Source organism: Hypomesus transpacificus, chromosome 26 (genome assembly GCF_021917145.1).
Source record: "Hypomesus transpacificus isolate Combined female chromosome 26, fHypTra1, whole genome shotgun sequence".
Classification (NCBI taxonomy): domain Eukaryota; kingdom Metazoa; phylum Chordata; class Actinopteri; order Osmeriformes; family Osmeridae; genus Hypomesus; species Hypomesus transpacificus.
The window spans coordinates 7,498,840-7,513,402 of record NC_061085.1 but is presented as its reverse complement, the minus strand read 5'-3'; the positions used below and the strand labels follow the sequence as shown (position 1 = coordinate 7,513,402).

General features: G+C 41.1%; 3 protein-coding genes across 4 annotated transcripts; 2 read left to right on the top strand and 1 right to left on the bottom strand.

Annotated features, from left to right (window-relative positions):
- Positions 1–218: 218 nt before the first annotated feature.
- magoh (mago homolog, exon junction complex subunit) lies at positions 219–1,827 on the top strand. Its single transcript, XM_047049660.1, has 5 exons — positions 219–445; positions 928–986; positions 1,174–1,284; positions 1,435–1,517; positions 1,621–1,827. The coding sequence occupies exons 1-5, from the start codon at positions 355–357 to the stop codon at positions 1,718–1,720; spliced, it is 444 nt and encodes a 147-aa protein (XP_046905616.1). The 5' UTR covers positions 219–354; the 3' UTR covers positions 1,721–1,827.
- Positions 1,828–2,088: 261 nt separating this feature from the next.
- Positions 2,089–5,852, bottom strand: cpt2 (carnitine palmitoyltransferase 2). 2 transcript variants are annotated; one of them, XM_047049894.1, is made up of 6 exons: positions 5,764–5,852; positions 5,115–5,338; positions 4,766–4,846; positions 4,572–4,678; positions 3,066–4,370; positions 2,089–2,941 (listed from the first exon to the last, which is right to left on the bottom strand). In XM_047049894.1, the coding sequence occupies exons 2-6, from the start codon at positions 5,297–5,299 to the stop codon at positions 2,613–2,615; spliced, it is 2,007 nt and encodes a 668-aa protein (XP_046905850.1). In that variant the 5' UTR covers positions 5,300–5,338; positions 5,764–5,852; the 3' UTR covers positions 2,089–2,612. The 2 variants fall into 2 exon arrangements, with proteins under 2 accessions (XP_046905850.1, XP_046905849.1); XM_047049893.1 differs by lacking the exon at positions 5,764–5,852 and having other exon boundaries at positions 5,115–5,634.
- Positions 5,853–6,887: 1,035 nt separating this feature from the next.
- Positions 6,888–11,697, top strand: scp2b (sterol carrier protein 2b). Its single transcript, XM_047049939.1, has 5 exons — positions 6,888–7,027; positions 7,416–7,515; positions 7,875–8,004; positions 8,253–8,332; positions 11,000–11,697. Exons 1-5 carry the CDS (start codon positions 7,005–7,007, stop codon positions 11,093–11,095), a joined length of 429 nt encoding a protein of 142 aa, XP_046905895.1. The 5' UTR covers positions 6,888–7,004; the 3' UTR covers positions 11,096–11,697.
- Positions 11,698–14,563: the final 2,866 nt, after the last annotated feature.

The window sequence follows — 14,563 nt, the reverse complement described above, 5'->3', positions numbered from 1 at the left end:
ACAAAACTGGAGGCGTTTTATGACTTGCTGTAGGTAATGATAGCTACTTCTTTTGGGGTAATTTGCAGCTATTATTTAAGCTAAATGTATTTAGAAATTACATTTAGAAATGCCTTATTTTTTATTATAATATTTTCACAGATTTAGAAATACTCAGGTAAGTCTGCTGTTTGGAACTACGCCATTTTCTTGCGACAACGAATATGAGATCACAAAGAGGCGCCCGGGCGCAGGCGCACTGTTCATGTGAGGCGGTAGACCAGCGAGGTTAGCTTTTGATCACAGCACAAGGGCTGCAGAGTTACGTTGTACTTCCTTTGGTTTGATCCGGCAAACACTTTAGGCGATTTGATTATGTCAACGAGTGACTTCTATTTGAGATACTATGTTGGGCATAAGGGCAAATTTGGCCACGAGTTTCTGGAATTTGAGTTCAGACCCGACGGTAAGTTTGTCTAGGCGGCAATTTCATTGAGCAAGCTAACTAGCAGTGTAGCTGCTACCACCACGGCTCTGTGTGCTAGCTAGCTAGGTTTTTGGGGGGATGGCTGGCTAGCAAGCTAACTGTTACGTGTTATATGCGTTAGCTTCCTAATTGCTAACTAACTTTTGCAGAAATTCAAGCTAGCTAGCTACACAGCCGATAGTTATTTATCTGCGTGTTAGTTTTCTAGTATGTGTTAACTAACTTTATTTTGTCGAAACATTTGCTTTTTGTGTCCCGTCTAGCTTATCCAAGGAAGCTTGCTAACACCAGTAGACTTCAGCAGTAATAGATTTAGTTTGAACTTTTGAGTTTCCATTATACGCTTGCTGGTTAAGCTTAAGCTAACTAGCTAATAACCATATAAACGAATGGACTTGAGCTTAATACCGCTGTTACTGTAGCTGTTTTTACCATAGAGCTCATGACTTATTTTATTGCAGGCAAGTTGAGGTACGCCAACAACAGTAACTACAAAAACGACGTGATGATCAGAAAAGAGGTTCGTGTCTGAATGGAAGAAGCGGGGGCCGCTTCAATAACAATCTCATTGATCATTAGCGTTAATCATTAGACGAACATTTGCATTAAGAACTGCAAACAATTATTTATTTTCTGCTACTGTATTAAAAATATTGCATTATAAAGTACGTACTCGCAGCATGCCTTATGTACTACTTTCCTCACAGGCCTATGTACATAAAAGTGTAATGGAAGAGCTAAAGAGGATCATCGACGACAGCGAGATCACTAAGGAAGACGATGCACTGTGGCCGCCTCCTGATAGAGTTGGCAGACAGGTTTGTCAGATTTTTAAAAAAATAAGGAGCCGATGTATTGCTATTTTACCCAGGTATTTGGCCAAGTTCAATGCATGGAGGATACCAGGTGAGCTTAATGCCATTTTATTGAAAACTGAAATAAAGAACCTTTTATCTTCACCCAACCAGGAGCTTGAGATTGTCATTGGGGATGAGCACATTTCTTTCACAACTTCAAAGATTGGCTCCTTGATTGATGTCAACCAGTCCAAGTAAGTAAAATACATTATGGTGGTTGTAAGATATGGGCACAGCTAGAATAATGAGGTCCTTGTCAAGTTGGTCTCACTTCTAAAAATAACACTTGTTTTGCAGGGATCCAGAAGGCCTCAGGGTGTTTTACTACCTGGTGCAAGATCTGAAATGTCTCGTCTTCAGTCTGATCGGCCTACACTTCAAAATCAAGCCCATTTAAGATGATGATAATCTCGTTGGAATTGTTTTAGTTACGAGTTCGAGCCTGTATGACCTTTTGTATATTACTTTTGATTATTTTTTATTTTAAATAAATGATTGAGAAAACATTTGTCTCTTTAAATGTTGCCAGATGGACAGTTGAAGAAATGGATCATACCCTAGTATTGACACTGATATATCCCACCATGGACACATGGAGCTTTATTTAAAAATTCAGTTCAAGTTTTCATACATTCTTATTGTTTGCCTGTGTGCAACTGCTTTAGATTCATGATCCATAAAAATGCCCCATCATTAGCAAAGATCTGAGGTTATATTATGAAAAAAGGCATTGATCCTTATGTCACAAGAAATTGTGGCAAGCCATTTAGCAGAATTGACTTCAAGTAAACATTTATTCATTTGACTCAATAAGGCATGTACATACACCTACACAGTTTCATCAAGGTTATGAATGGCATAAATGTAATTCTATAAGCAAAAAAAAAAAACTCACTCAGATGTGGTTTCTCCAACTTGACATTCATAGTAAATATTGCTAAGAACACATTGCCCTGCTCAATTCACTGCAAAAGTGGACTGAATATTGAACTGCTACTTTAACCTTTGCTGACCCAATAGTATAAGTTGCTGTGATGTCATTTAACAACACTTCTCTCAACCCACACTTGTGTTAGTCCTTAACCTGGACAAAGTGCACTTAAACAGTATTTTTCAACCTATTCCTTTCAGACAGATGAGGTCACCTAGTCTGCGGGTATGGTTGTACCACCTGAGCAGTGATGGTCTGAAGATCAGTAGTTGAGAAACACAGCCCTAAAATTCACCTCATTGTATTACAGAACTTCATAATTTCCCTGCACTAGTGATCTCTGTATGAAACCCTTTCCTTAGCTGAGAGGCTTTCCTTCCAGAACAGTAAAGATGTCCTCAAGTGACTTGTGGACACACTGCAAGAACTCGTGTACGTTACGTTCTGGATAGCTGGACACGTTGCAGCCAATCCAGTCGTCATGGACACCGTAGCCTACCCCAAAACCGTCAGGCACCACAGGGGCAAAGCCTCCCAAGCTAACTGCAGGGCTGGTAAGGGTGCTGGTGGACAGGATGTTGTGATTAATAGCTGCATATGCCGGGTCCTGGTACAGGGCATGTAGTGGCTGGCCCTTTGAGTTGGCCAGATACTTCATTGCGAACAGGTGCCGGTCAAACCCTTGGGCTGGTGGAGAAAAAACAAGAACAGGAAGAATAATTAAAATGAGGATTTTTTTAACCTGCCCTCGCCATCTCAAATATGAAACCCGTTTCACTTTTCCCATTTTGTGAAACGGCTGTGCACTAACCCATGGCCGCCTCTTTGGTGAGCTGCCCGTGATATTTCGAGCATTCGGAGAGCAGGCCCAGCAGTTCCTCCACACTGTGCTTCCCTGGCTGACGTACAAAGGCTTGAGCACAGCGCAGCGTGTGGACCGTGGCGGGCCGGATGGTCTCTGTGCGGCCATGACGGAACGCCGCGGTGCTGCAAGACTCGTAGGAAGCCACGGTTTGCCCATACTGCCTCAGAAAGCCCATCTGGAACGCCAGCTGAGCGATGGCGTCTGGACTCAGCTTCTTCTTCTTCAGCTGCTCCTTCCCGCCCTTCTTGAACTCCATGGCGTCGATGGTGAGCTTTGACACGGCCGAATCGAAGTTCTCCTTGGCCTTGGCGATCCCAGTCTCCAGCTCGCCGTCGAGGTTGAACTGGAGGCGGCGCACAGCAAAAGCGGAGTCCACCACCGCTGCTGAGGAGCCGGGATGGACCAGAGGCTTCTCCGTGGAGTCCTTGAAGATCTCGTTCTGGAAGCGGAGGACGGCCACGCCGTCGCCCCAGGAGTGCTCGAAGTTGATGGCCGCCTGTCCGTCTTTGGCGAGGATTATGCTGAACGACTTGTCGAACCAGCGGTTAGAGCCGTCCCCGTGCAGCATGTTGTGGGAGATGTGAATGTGGTCTCGCATGTTCTCGTCCTCCAGGCACAGACAGAATAAGGCACTGTCGACACTACCGATCGCCTCTCCATTTCCGGCAGCCAGGAGCTTCTCTCTCAGTCCGGCCCATACGTCCCGGTTCTCGCTGGTCAGGAAGCCCAGAGGATAGGCGGGGGCTGGAGTTTGGTCAGACAGGATGTATTTCAAGTGGGACTGGATCTCCGCAGGTTTCACCGGGTTCCCGTTAGGATCCACCACATCAAACACATACATGTGGCCTTTCCTAATCACCAGTAGGTGGCGCCCTTTAGGATCTGTGAAGAGCTCGTCCCGTCCCTTCTTGGGGATACGGGTGGAGTTGAATAGACGGAAATACTGGGACATATCCAGGGGGTAGGCGTTCACCATGTAGGCCCCGTACCATGACAGGGAGGAGGGGACCCAGCGAATGAACTTTTTAAAGCTGACCGTGTCACTCTTGGCTGGGTTCAGATGGAATACCTCTGGCTCCAGGTAGCCAGCACGGAGGGTCTTCATAAACCGTACAGCCGAGCACACCATGTTCGTGCCTCGCACTAGCTGGTCATTGTACTCCGTCTTGGGGTCGAGGTTGAAGGACATGAAGGGATTAAAGTTTAGGACTACAGAGTCCCTTGCGGACAGGTACATGTCAAACCAAGGGGCTGAAATGAAATGAAAAAAAGAATTTATTTTCAATTTGGTTGTCAAATCATCCTCAAATTCCCACATTTTCTATTCGTTTTTATTTTCGTAGAGCCACACTTTGTTTACAACCCTTTGCAAAATCTGAAAAGACCACATACACAGGGATTTTGGATACACAAAATAATTTGATTCAACTGCGTTTTAGATCCATGGCTAACCTGAGATGTAGCTTGTGTGCTTGTTCTGCTTGTCCTGAGCCACCAGCTCCTCGTGCAATTGGTTCCCAACACCACTTTGGAAGTCCCTTACCAACTTCTCTGTTTTACTGAAGACATAAGCATTTAGAGTCGTGAATGTGTCCTCATGATTGATCAATGCTTTATTTGTAGATTTTTTTTTGTTGCGTGCTCACCTGAACTGGTCATCATCAAGGAGAGGTCTCTGAGCTGCCAAATATCTCTTGACTGTGTCTTCCAGTTTTGGAATTGGTAGCCTATAGAAACAATGGATCAATAGCATGCTGTATGTGAAACACCGTCCTCTGTTGGCCATATGTGTCAACGTTCAATATCCCTTTGCCCTTTCACCTACATTCCTTTTCCAGTGACAAGGAGTCACCCTTTCTTCTAAATAATCAAATATTTTGATAACTAAACGCTTAATAGGTAATTAGCATGGGAAATACATACAAAATAATAAATACATTGTATCATTAGCCTATATTGCTGGGTACTATAAACGGATACTTGCTGTGCGCTTACCTGGGTAAACTCTTCTGATAATGCATAGACGGCACAATACTTTTGTGCAGATACTCAGAAGTAGATCCATCTTTGCTGCTGTAACGTCTTTTATCAATGGGTAACGTTGTAGCAGTCCTCAGAGGCTTTAGACTCCCATATTTTCTGAGAGAGGCACTGAACTGCAGCGAGAGCAAATTCGCCATGGTTCTACAGGTCAAATCCTAGATGGAAGTCAAGGTGTTCTGCCAACAAGAAGGCTTTAAAAATTATTATCACAGTTTACTGTACAAAATCACGCTAGCTTGCTAACACAGCAAGCAATAGTTTAATTTGAGAGCTAGCCAGACAACAAATTAGCTGGTCTTGTCATTTGCACACAAAACTGGCGTCCCTTGAAATAAAATGTTGACTGAGACTGACCACAAAAGCAAGTAAGATATTTCATAAAAGCCTGTTATTACAGACTAAAACAAGCCCTGAATGACAAAGCTACTCTTTTAGCAAACGTTCCAGGAAGAATATCTCCAGGACAGAAAGTCACGTGACATGCATCAGTGTTTTTTTTTTTTTTTAAGCAGACATTTACCAAGTTCCTGGTGACATTGACACTTAAAATTCCGTTGTTTTAATCCTCTTGTCATAAAAATAAAATAAAAACATAACTGACCCGTCTTACAACGCGTTGACATATATTTGGGTTGAGTTTTTAAATGTAAGACCTTGCCAACAGAGAGCAGCATCGGCTTAAACAGTTTAGGCCTATGTTTGGACTGAAAAGCAGAGGACTCGGCCCCTTACGACCAGGCTGACACACTCACAGCAGCACAACATTGGCTGGCTTCCCGGCTCTTCACTCCGCCTATCAGCTCTGTTGGGTGAGAGAGTAATCAAGCTAGCTCGAGTTTGATGCTTGGCCTTAAATCCTCCCCACCCACTAACCCTTGTCATCACCAGCTACAGCATCCTACCCCTTCACCAGCGCTGCTCTATAAATGCTGCACGGGCTGGGAGTTAAGAAGGTGACAGTTCACTGCCTATAACATTTTCAGCTGTTTGTCTTCATTCAGACAACCTGTGTTGTTCACAAGATAATATGCCTGTGTCCCTATTGCCCTCAGGCACTACCCCAATTCCTTCATCCAGTTTATTGGTTTTATGACACCCAACAACTTTCATTAAAACGATGTAGGCTGCATCACATCTTATCAAAATGTGTTTGTACAGCCCATTCATAATGTCACAGAGGGCCATATGCAGCCATATAGAACTGCACCTCAGTCAACCTAAACCCTCAAGGAAAGCATTAAACTTTTAGTTCTTCTCTACTATGAAGTGGTTTATTAATTAGCCAAGGTCAAATGGTCCTTGTCTTGTTGCTTTTTGTTCTAGGTTGATCTGTAGGCTATGCTATGTCTTGTCCTATGTTGCCCTGCGTGTGTTCATTGTTCAATGACTGTTTGTATTGTAGGCCTAACTGTTGCCCAGGGATTGCGGTTGAAAATTAGCCGGCTGGCTAAAACCGGCACTTTTACTTAAAACGTTGATTAATGTAGGCTACACTGTCCCTGTAAAAATAAACGAAATAAACAAACAAAGATGGCTATGCTTTTCAATATTAAATGACCAGACTTGAAACACAAACCCGAAGAGCACTCAGCACCCAGTCCATACAAGAAATTACAGACGTTAAATGAATGATTGCGCTTAATAATTGGGCAGAGTCATAGAAAAAGCTGCTGTTCGGAAACGTCGTGCTGGGTCTGAGCGTTGTCGATTCGTTCATCGACACGTATGGTCTGTCAAACGTCACGAACTAGGAAGTACGTTTCGTAATTATTTCACAGCAGAAAATCATAACATAGTTGCACGCTCCGTCTGTAGAGCATTGTTACATCAAATTTAAACAAAATGCGAGATCCACAGGCTGTAAGGTGAGGTTAACAAATGTGTAGATTGTATGATGTATTCTCTAGTTTGACTTGCATTGTTCATATCCTTCAATTGTCCAAAAATGAAGAAGCCGGTGCCCATTGCAACAGCGACGATATAAATCATTTTAAACAATCAAATTATCAGACCTGTTCGAAACGGTATACATCAAACTAGCAAGGAACACTATAGGTACCAAATTAATGAACTAATGTGAATGTCATGCAATGATGTTACCAAATTGGTTATGTAGGCTACCCATACCACGCATTCCGCTAGTTACAAAGTACAGAGGTCTAATTGAAGATCAAAATAACGTTCTAAAATTAGTTTATGATATAACACAAGTTTATGTGGTTGTTGCAATTGTTTGTGTGTATCTTTCCCCAGCCACAAGAGAATCCAGGCTGTTTACACTAGCTCGAGCAGTGGGCTGGAAGGCTTCAAGGCTAATGCAGTGTTCCAGGAGATACACAAAAAGCTTCAGGAGGTGATGTAATTATAATGAAAACATTAATTACCTATTACAGGTATTCAATTTACTAAAGGTATCTTTACCGAGGTCCTTAATATCAGTATATTATGTTTATTCATTATTTATAAATCACTTTAGGAAGTTATTTAGATCAGTTAATATTTAAAACTTTTAACTTTCAGATTCAATCTGATAAAATGTTATTCTCCACATTCAGTCCATACAAGTAGCTGTCCCATCAGATTACGGATGTAGATATAGATGAATATCTTCACTCTCATGTTCCAGTGGAGTACATTTACAGACAGTCATCTAAAGAAATATCCCTAATATACTAATTAAAGTTTTCCCTTTGTCTATGTTTTTACGTGCAGGATGGGGAGCAGTTTGTGAAAAAGATCGGAGGAGTTTTTGCTTTCAAGGTGAAGGGTGGACCAAATGGGGAGGAGGCTGTGTGGTTTGTTGATGTGAAAAATGGCAAAGGCTGTGTCCACAATGACACAGGTGAGAACTACAAATATAGTTACCGGTATGTGCTTACAGCTCAACAATGGATATTGGAAAGGCCAAATTTGCATAAAAATTGAAGCAGTGAACCATCTTGTGACATTTAAAAATACACAATTTGCTTCTTGTTGTCTGTAATGTATAATTTTCCATGTCCTTGTAAAATTAAAATACTAAATTATGGACCTTAACTGAATAAAACAGAATGATGAGCTGCCGTTTTCATTGTTTCCTCCCTCACTCAGCAAAAAAAGCAGACTGCACAATTTCAATGTCAGATGCTGATCTGCTGGCTCTGATGACGGGGAAGATGAACCCACAAACAGTGAGTATTTAGCCTTGGTGTGTCTGATGTGTCTCTTTATTTTGTCCTTGTAGAATTTTTGTCCTATTCTAATATGTGTTTGCTGTGTTACATCCTTGATCAAGTATGTTCACTGACTGTTCACTACAGTTTTTATGTTGCCGCTGTATTTATGTGTAAGCAAGATACTACTCTCCTAAGTAGAGAAGGGGGATTACTCCCCAGAATTAGTCAACATAACATTTTGTGATTTTTTATTCACTAAAAGCAGATCTTACTAAATATATCTCTATATCAAAGTGAAATATATTTACACTTAAGGGCCACTCCAGAATTTGTCACATATTTATACATAATTAGCTGTTGCTTTTTACTCATTGGCCGTGTAGTAGACGGAACCAGATCTTTCTAGACTATTCCAGTGCCTTTGCTGAATCTATGCTGGCTTTAGCTGCATCACAATATACATTTTAATCTTATCAGACTAACATCAAATTAGTCCATTTGAGCATTCCTACTATTAACCTCATGTTAGCCGGTTGACATAAACAGGCAAACTGTAATGTTTGGGCCGACAGTCCTTTTTGTTAGTTAAGAGGTGTATTCCATCCTCCGTGGCCCCCCTTAGTATTTCCTAATAATATTAGTCTGAGGTAAAAAAAAAAAAAAAGCGACTTGATGATGCATCTTTAAATATTTGAAACAAAAGCAATGCAATGCATTTTTATAATAATATGGTCTACTACTTTGTTAAGGTTGGCTACAGGCTTCTTTTCATGTATGCAATGTTTTTTATGTCTTTTCTTTAGAATGTACATTTACATTCATGCATTTAGCATGTACAATACACTATACTGTGCGCACTTTTGTCACTATGAAAGAGCTCTTCAAGGATGTTTGTAAGTAGAGGGTTTTGGTACTGTGAGAGCCTTGGCATTGTGTTTCTGTCCCATCCAAGATATAATTTGTAAAGGTTGGATTTGGGGAAGTTTACAAAAGAAAACAATATATATATTTTTTGTTGTTGTCATTTCTGCTTTTATTATTTACTTCTGACAGAGATAGTGTTTGGAGGGGACAGGAAATGTGGGGAGAGAGAGGATGACATGCGGTAAAAATCCAGGGCTGATTTTGGATCACCGGACTACACACTAGTCCGGTGAGCCATTAAAGGTGGCTAATAAAGTAATAAAGGATCATTTTTATTTTTGGGTGTGAATTCTGGAAAGATTGAGGCACTTCCTAGAGCAGCATTTGCTGCCAAATACAGGTAATCTAATCAGTCAGTAGAGATGGAACAAAATTATCTCTGTACCACTCCGTTAGGCCCTTATGGTGCAGTGGCTAAACACAAAGGCATTCTGCAGGAAAATGCATGCAGCCACCTGGAGTTGACCAACCAGCACTTTTAAGGGGCTTGGGGAAAAAGATTATCTGGCCTGATGAGACCCCAAAATTATAATTGGCCAAGCGCTACGTCTGGCAAAAAATGGCTACCACTAATTACTCGGTAAGTAACATCCCTATGGTAAATCCTTAGGGATGTAAAAGAGATGCTGGAGAGAGAGACAAAAATGCTGCTAAGCCCATAAAACCTCAGCCTGGAGTGACGGTTCATCTTACATTTAGTCATTTAGCAGACGCTCTTATCCAGAGCGACTTAGGGTGCTTTCACACCTATTAGTCCGTTTGCTTGGTCCGAATTAGTGGATGATTTGCTGCTTTGTTGCATTTTTCATTAGGTCCGGTTTGTGTTCACACGGTCCTTTTTTAGGCGAACCAACGTTTGTAATGGCTGTTTATCAATCCGAAGAACGCTGAGAACGCAAGGACATTCTTTTAAAGAACGTCACAAACACAAAGCTTTGGTACAGTCTCTGAATATCCTTGACTGGCCCAACCAAAGCCAAGGGGTAAACCCAATCAGAGACCTGATGGTTACAGTTAACCAACACTCAGTACAACACTCAGACTCCAATTTGACAGGGCTTGAAAAGATCTGCAAGCACATGACCAATTCCGTGTGCAAGACTCAAAAGTCCTAACTGCCAAATTGTGGAGATGAATAGAAGAGGTTCTTATTGTTGAAAACAACAAGTGGGAGAATTGGATGCATTTTTGCCATTCATTCTAGCTTCACAGCCTAACACTTCACCTCCTTTTGACATCCATTGTAAAACAAGCATTACATCAATCTCACTCAAAGAGCAGTGAACTTTCTAAATGAGGCTTTATTTCAGAAAATTCTACTGAACATATTTATTTCCCAGAATGCATTGTATCATCGGTGGAGTGTTTTGGCCATAGAAGATACTTTTTTTACGTTTGGTCATTTAGCAGACACTCTTATCCAGAGCGACTCACAGTAAGTACAGGGACATTCTCCCCGAGAATGTCCCTGTACGGTGGGACATTCTCGGGGAGTGCCTTGCTCTCACGGTGTGCCTTGCTCTGTGTTCTGCCTTCCCATAAGCCCTTATTGCTGTCGCAGCTGCCCCACTTTCCCTGAGTCTAGTTAATCTCTTTTGTTTTTAACTCTACACCAGCCACACATAGGCCTACTTCAGTCTGGATCAGATATTGTGTCCATTCATATGTTGAATGCATGGATCATTTTCGATTACACAGACAGAAAAGAAGATTGTGTGTATGTTTAGACACCCAACCAAATTGCTTTTCTCTTTGCAGGCTTTTTTCCAGGGCAAGTTGAAGATCACAGGGAACATGGGTATGGCCATGAAGCTCCAGAGCCTGCAACTACAGCCAGGCAAAGCCAAGCTGTGAAAGAGCAGGAGTGGAAAATGGGCAATGCTTGACTCCAGGCATTGATTTAGGATTAATGTTATGCATCTCAGATCTAGCCTCTCAGATCTAGCCTAAGTAATTCAATAACAACCGTTGTTATTGAAGCCCTGACTGTAGGGGAAAGGAGTATGGATGGACAGAAACACTGTTTTTCCTCCCAATGACTATATTCTGATAGTGTCAGTTGAGACCCTGTAGAGGTGGGCATCCTGATTTTCATGTTTGTGAACCAATCATCTTTCTAACACAATTATGTCGTCCAATAGCTCCCCCTTTCATTGAGCCACTCTGCAAACGTTATTTGCTAATGGAAATAGAACCCTGAAAAAACTCTATAAATCTGGTTAAAGTTATGTTGAGTAGTTTTTCACTTTCTGTCTTTGAGAGTCAAGTGCCTCTTATCTTTTGTGTGATGTTGCATAAGGACTGTATCACCTTTAGACACGTTTGTATTGCATACTCTTGATAATGGTACTTAATGGATAACTGGATGTGGGTCACTGTGACTCCAATATCTGCCATGTCGGTCTTGTAACAAAACGTGACTTGTTACTGAATAAACAGTACTTTCTCCTGCTGTATCTCAATGAGCGATGACTCTGAAAGAGAGTGACCACTCTCTATCTTCTCTTGTCTCTTAACGGGTACAGAAGGTTATCACCTTGCTGTCACCTTTCTTGTTGATACTCTAGTATCCACTTGATCACAAAAAAGTATAATAATTCCAACATAACATTTACATTTAGTCATTTAGCAGACACATAAAAATCCAAACACAGAGCAGAACACGAGTAGTCAAAGATGTGCTTGCACCTGTTGTCCCCTCAACAATGCTCTCATTTATCCTGCTCCCTCGTCCCCTGGCTATGGTTATCTATTAAAGACTCAATAAAAACTGGCCTACAATAACACCGATATGTTGCACTGACCTCATTTTCCGGGGTAAATATCTTGACATTTATGATGCTGTTATGATTGTTGAGTTATGTATAATGTTGAGGACGAGGGAACATTGACCACATTGTCCACACCTGACCTGCAAATTTTTTTTTGGGAATGTTGGTGGTGTGTTCACAGGAAATAGAGGTCTGTTAGGATGAGCGTGCATTTCCTTCCAGACTCCAGGGTGCTTGGTTGCAGCTCTGGTGAAGGCACGATAGACTCTCCTTGATTCAGTATACTGTAACAAAGAATTCCATAATAAATGAAAACAGCATATTTTAATGTGTCCAATATGTTGGAGCCTGTGTTAATAGTAGTTGTAGGAACACAAAATGTTCCCGTTGTGGGCATATCTTTATTACATTATTTGCATCTTTCCAGTAAGCTCCTGGTTCCACACTGCCACGCTGTAGTTTTTCCTTTGTAAATGGCAAGCTAGTAAGTGTATGGCTAAAACACAAATCTGTTAACGAGCTTTGACCCAGATTCCACTGCAAGGCTGGCTGGCCTCTCCTATTCTCCCCTGGCTCCAACTCCGGAGACTAAAGCTTTTCAAGACTCACAACTTGTACTGCCTCAAAGTCGTGTTCATAGCATGTGTTCAATTTCGGTGGAAAATGCAATTTTATTTGTCATGACAAGGCTTTTTGAAAATATCTCCATTTGTAACTCTGCACAACCCTTGATGTGTACTTTATTGTACTATTTTGATTATAATTCAGTCAATCAATAAATACAGTCCAAACGTTTAGTACTTAAACTATATCCAGATGGAAAGACATACATGACTAATTGTTTTACAGTTACTGCAATTTACAGAAATAATCATTTGGAAAATTACTGTGTGTGCCCACACACATGCATTAATGTTATGCAAATGTTCCAAATCTGCATTTTAAATAGATACCACTGAACAGCATAGTGCCTAGATGGATTGAGGAGGGTTCATTTACACCTTCATACTAGTGCTATTCCATCCTTTGACAATGAGATTTGAATGGCAAGTTGTATAAGTTGGAGTGGTCTTAATGATCAGTGGATTCTGTAAAGAAGAAAAAACTATTTTGGGAGTGGAGTAACAGTCGTGGACTGTTGGCCATGTGCTTGATTAGTCAGTAAACATAGTTACATTTTTATCTTATTTGTCTGGTATTCAGTATTGTAATTTCACATGTGCAACCCAAACACAACAACTGTGGCTGTTCATGAATTTGGCTTGTTACACACAAACGAGGGGCCTCCCGTTGGTCTCAGAATGGGTGTAAATGTCTTTTGTAATTTACTCAAACCCCAGGTGATTTAATTTCTTGCCAAAAACCTTCCAAGTCAGAAGAGTTTGCAAGCTCTAAACTATATGACTGGAGTACACATGCACAACTGTATTTTGAGGAGATAGGAGAAAACTATTAAAGATGAGCGCTTAAAGCTATATTTACATTTCCAATACTGTTATTGTTTTTTTCATCCCAAAGATTGGTCATTAGTCATCCCAGGGTAACTCAAGAGAGCAGTGCACCATAGACGGACATGCAATTTTGGTCACGCAGAGAACTACAAAGAGCAGTAGATATTTTGGTCTGTGTCTTGACTTCTAAAAAAGACTAGACTTCATAACTCATCAGCTCAGAGACTGCAGCCCAGCAGACAGATGTGTTTCGATTCCCCTTCATGATCCCCCAATCCCCCTCTGTCGTACACAGGAGACTGCACTTCATCCACAAATCTTACATTAATTTCTCTTCATTTTCTACCCATAGTGGTTGTTTGTGGAAATACTTCTATCTGTATTTTTGATATGATGTCTGATCAGGAAATACAAATAACAGTGCCAGTATGTAGATATGAAATACTGGCACTGGCACAGGAATTTGATTTGATCAAGCAGAGCACAGGGAGTACTTACCAGTTCACTGGAGTAATTTGCTTGAGTGTTATTGTTAGTATTCAGCGGGCCAGTTAGGTTGTGATGAATAAACAATCTGCAATTCAAAGGAGGGATGTTTTGTGCTCAAGAAAATGTTTATACTATCATACTGGTCGAAATAATTACTTATGACTACGACTGTGGTCCAATTTAAAGGGAATTGATCCTACTCAAGTTCATTACTTGACAAAACAACAGTGAGCGCAATGTGGTCTCCAATGTGGTTTCCAGGCAAACAGACTCTGACAGCTGAGAACATCTAATATGCTGAAAGGGGAATTAATTTAATCTGCGAGACCAAGACATTTGCTCAAAGCAGTTGTGCAAACAAAACATCTGATGGGATGTATATAGAGAATGACCTTCAGAAATATGTTAGCCATCGGATCATATCCTGTCACTTCTTTTTGGCAAGCTTGGATATCCTGTCTCTTCAATATTCCTCATCATGTATTTTCAAGATCAACAGAGATACCATCCCTAATAACCTAATCTACATTTTAGCTGAAGCTTAGATGCATATCTTTTGTGAAGCAACCATGGAGCTGCATTAAAAACTTCTGCATGGAATTAACTTTCTG

Excerpts from the sequence above, each read along its gene's own strand:
- magoh (XM_047049660.1), top strand. The coding sequence starts at position 355 with ATGTCAACGAGTGACTTCTATTTGAGATACTATGTTGGGCATAAGGGC. Across the intron at positions 446-927 it reads ATTTGAGTTCAGACCCGACG|GCAAGTTGAGGTACGCCAAC; the intron begins GTAAGTTTGTCT and ends ATTTTATTGCAG. Across the intron at positions 987-1,173 it reads ACGTGATGATCAGAAAAGAG|GCCTATGTACATAAAAGTGT; the intron begins GTTCGTGTCTGA and ends CTTTCCTCACAG.
- cpt2 (XM_047049894.1), bottom strand. The coding sequence starts at position 5,299 with ATGGCGAATTTGCTCTCGCTGCAGTTCAGTGCCTCTCTCAGAAAATAT. Across the intron at positions 4,847-5,114 it reads TATCAGAAGAGTTTACCCAG|GCTACCAATTCCAAAACTGG; the intron begins GTAAGCGCACAG and ends TTGTTTCTATAG. Across the intron at positions 4,679-4,765 it reads CTTGATGATGACCAGTTCAG|TAAAACAGAGAAGTTGGTAA; the intron begins GTGAGCACGCAA and ends TTATGTCTTCAG.
- scp2b (XM_047049939.1), top strand. The coding sequence starts at position 7,005 with ATGCGAGATCCACAGGCTGTAAG. Across the intron at positions 7,516-7,874 it reads TACACAAAAAGCTTCAGGAG|GATGGGGAGCAGTTTGTGAA; the intron begins GTGATGTAATTA and ends TTTTACGTGCAG. Across the intron at positions 8,333-10,999 it reads GGAAGATGAACCCACAAACA|GCTTTTTTCCAGGGCAAGTT; the intron begins GTGAGTATTTAG and ends TTCTCTTTGCAG.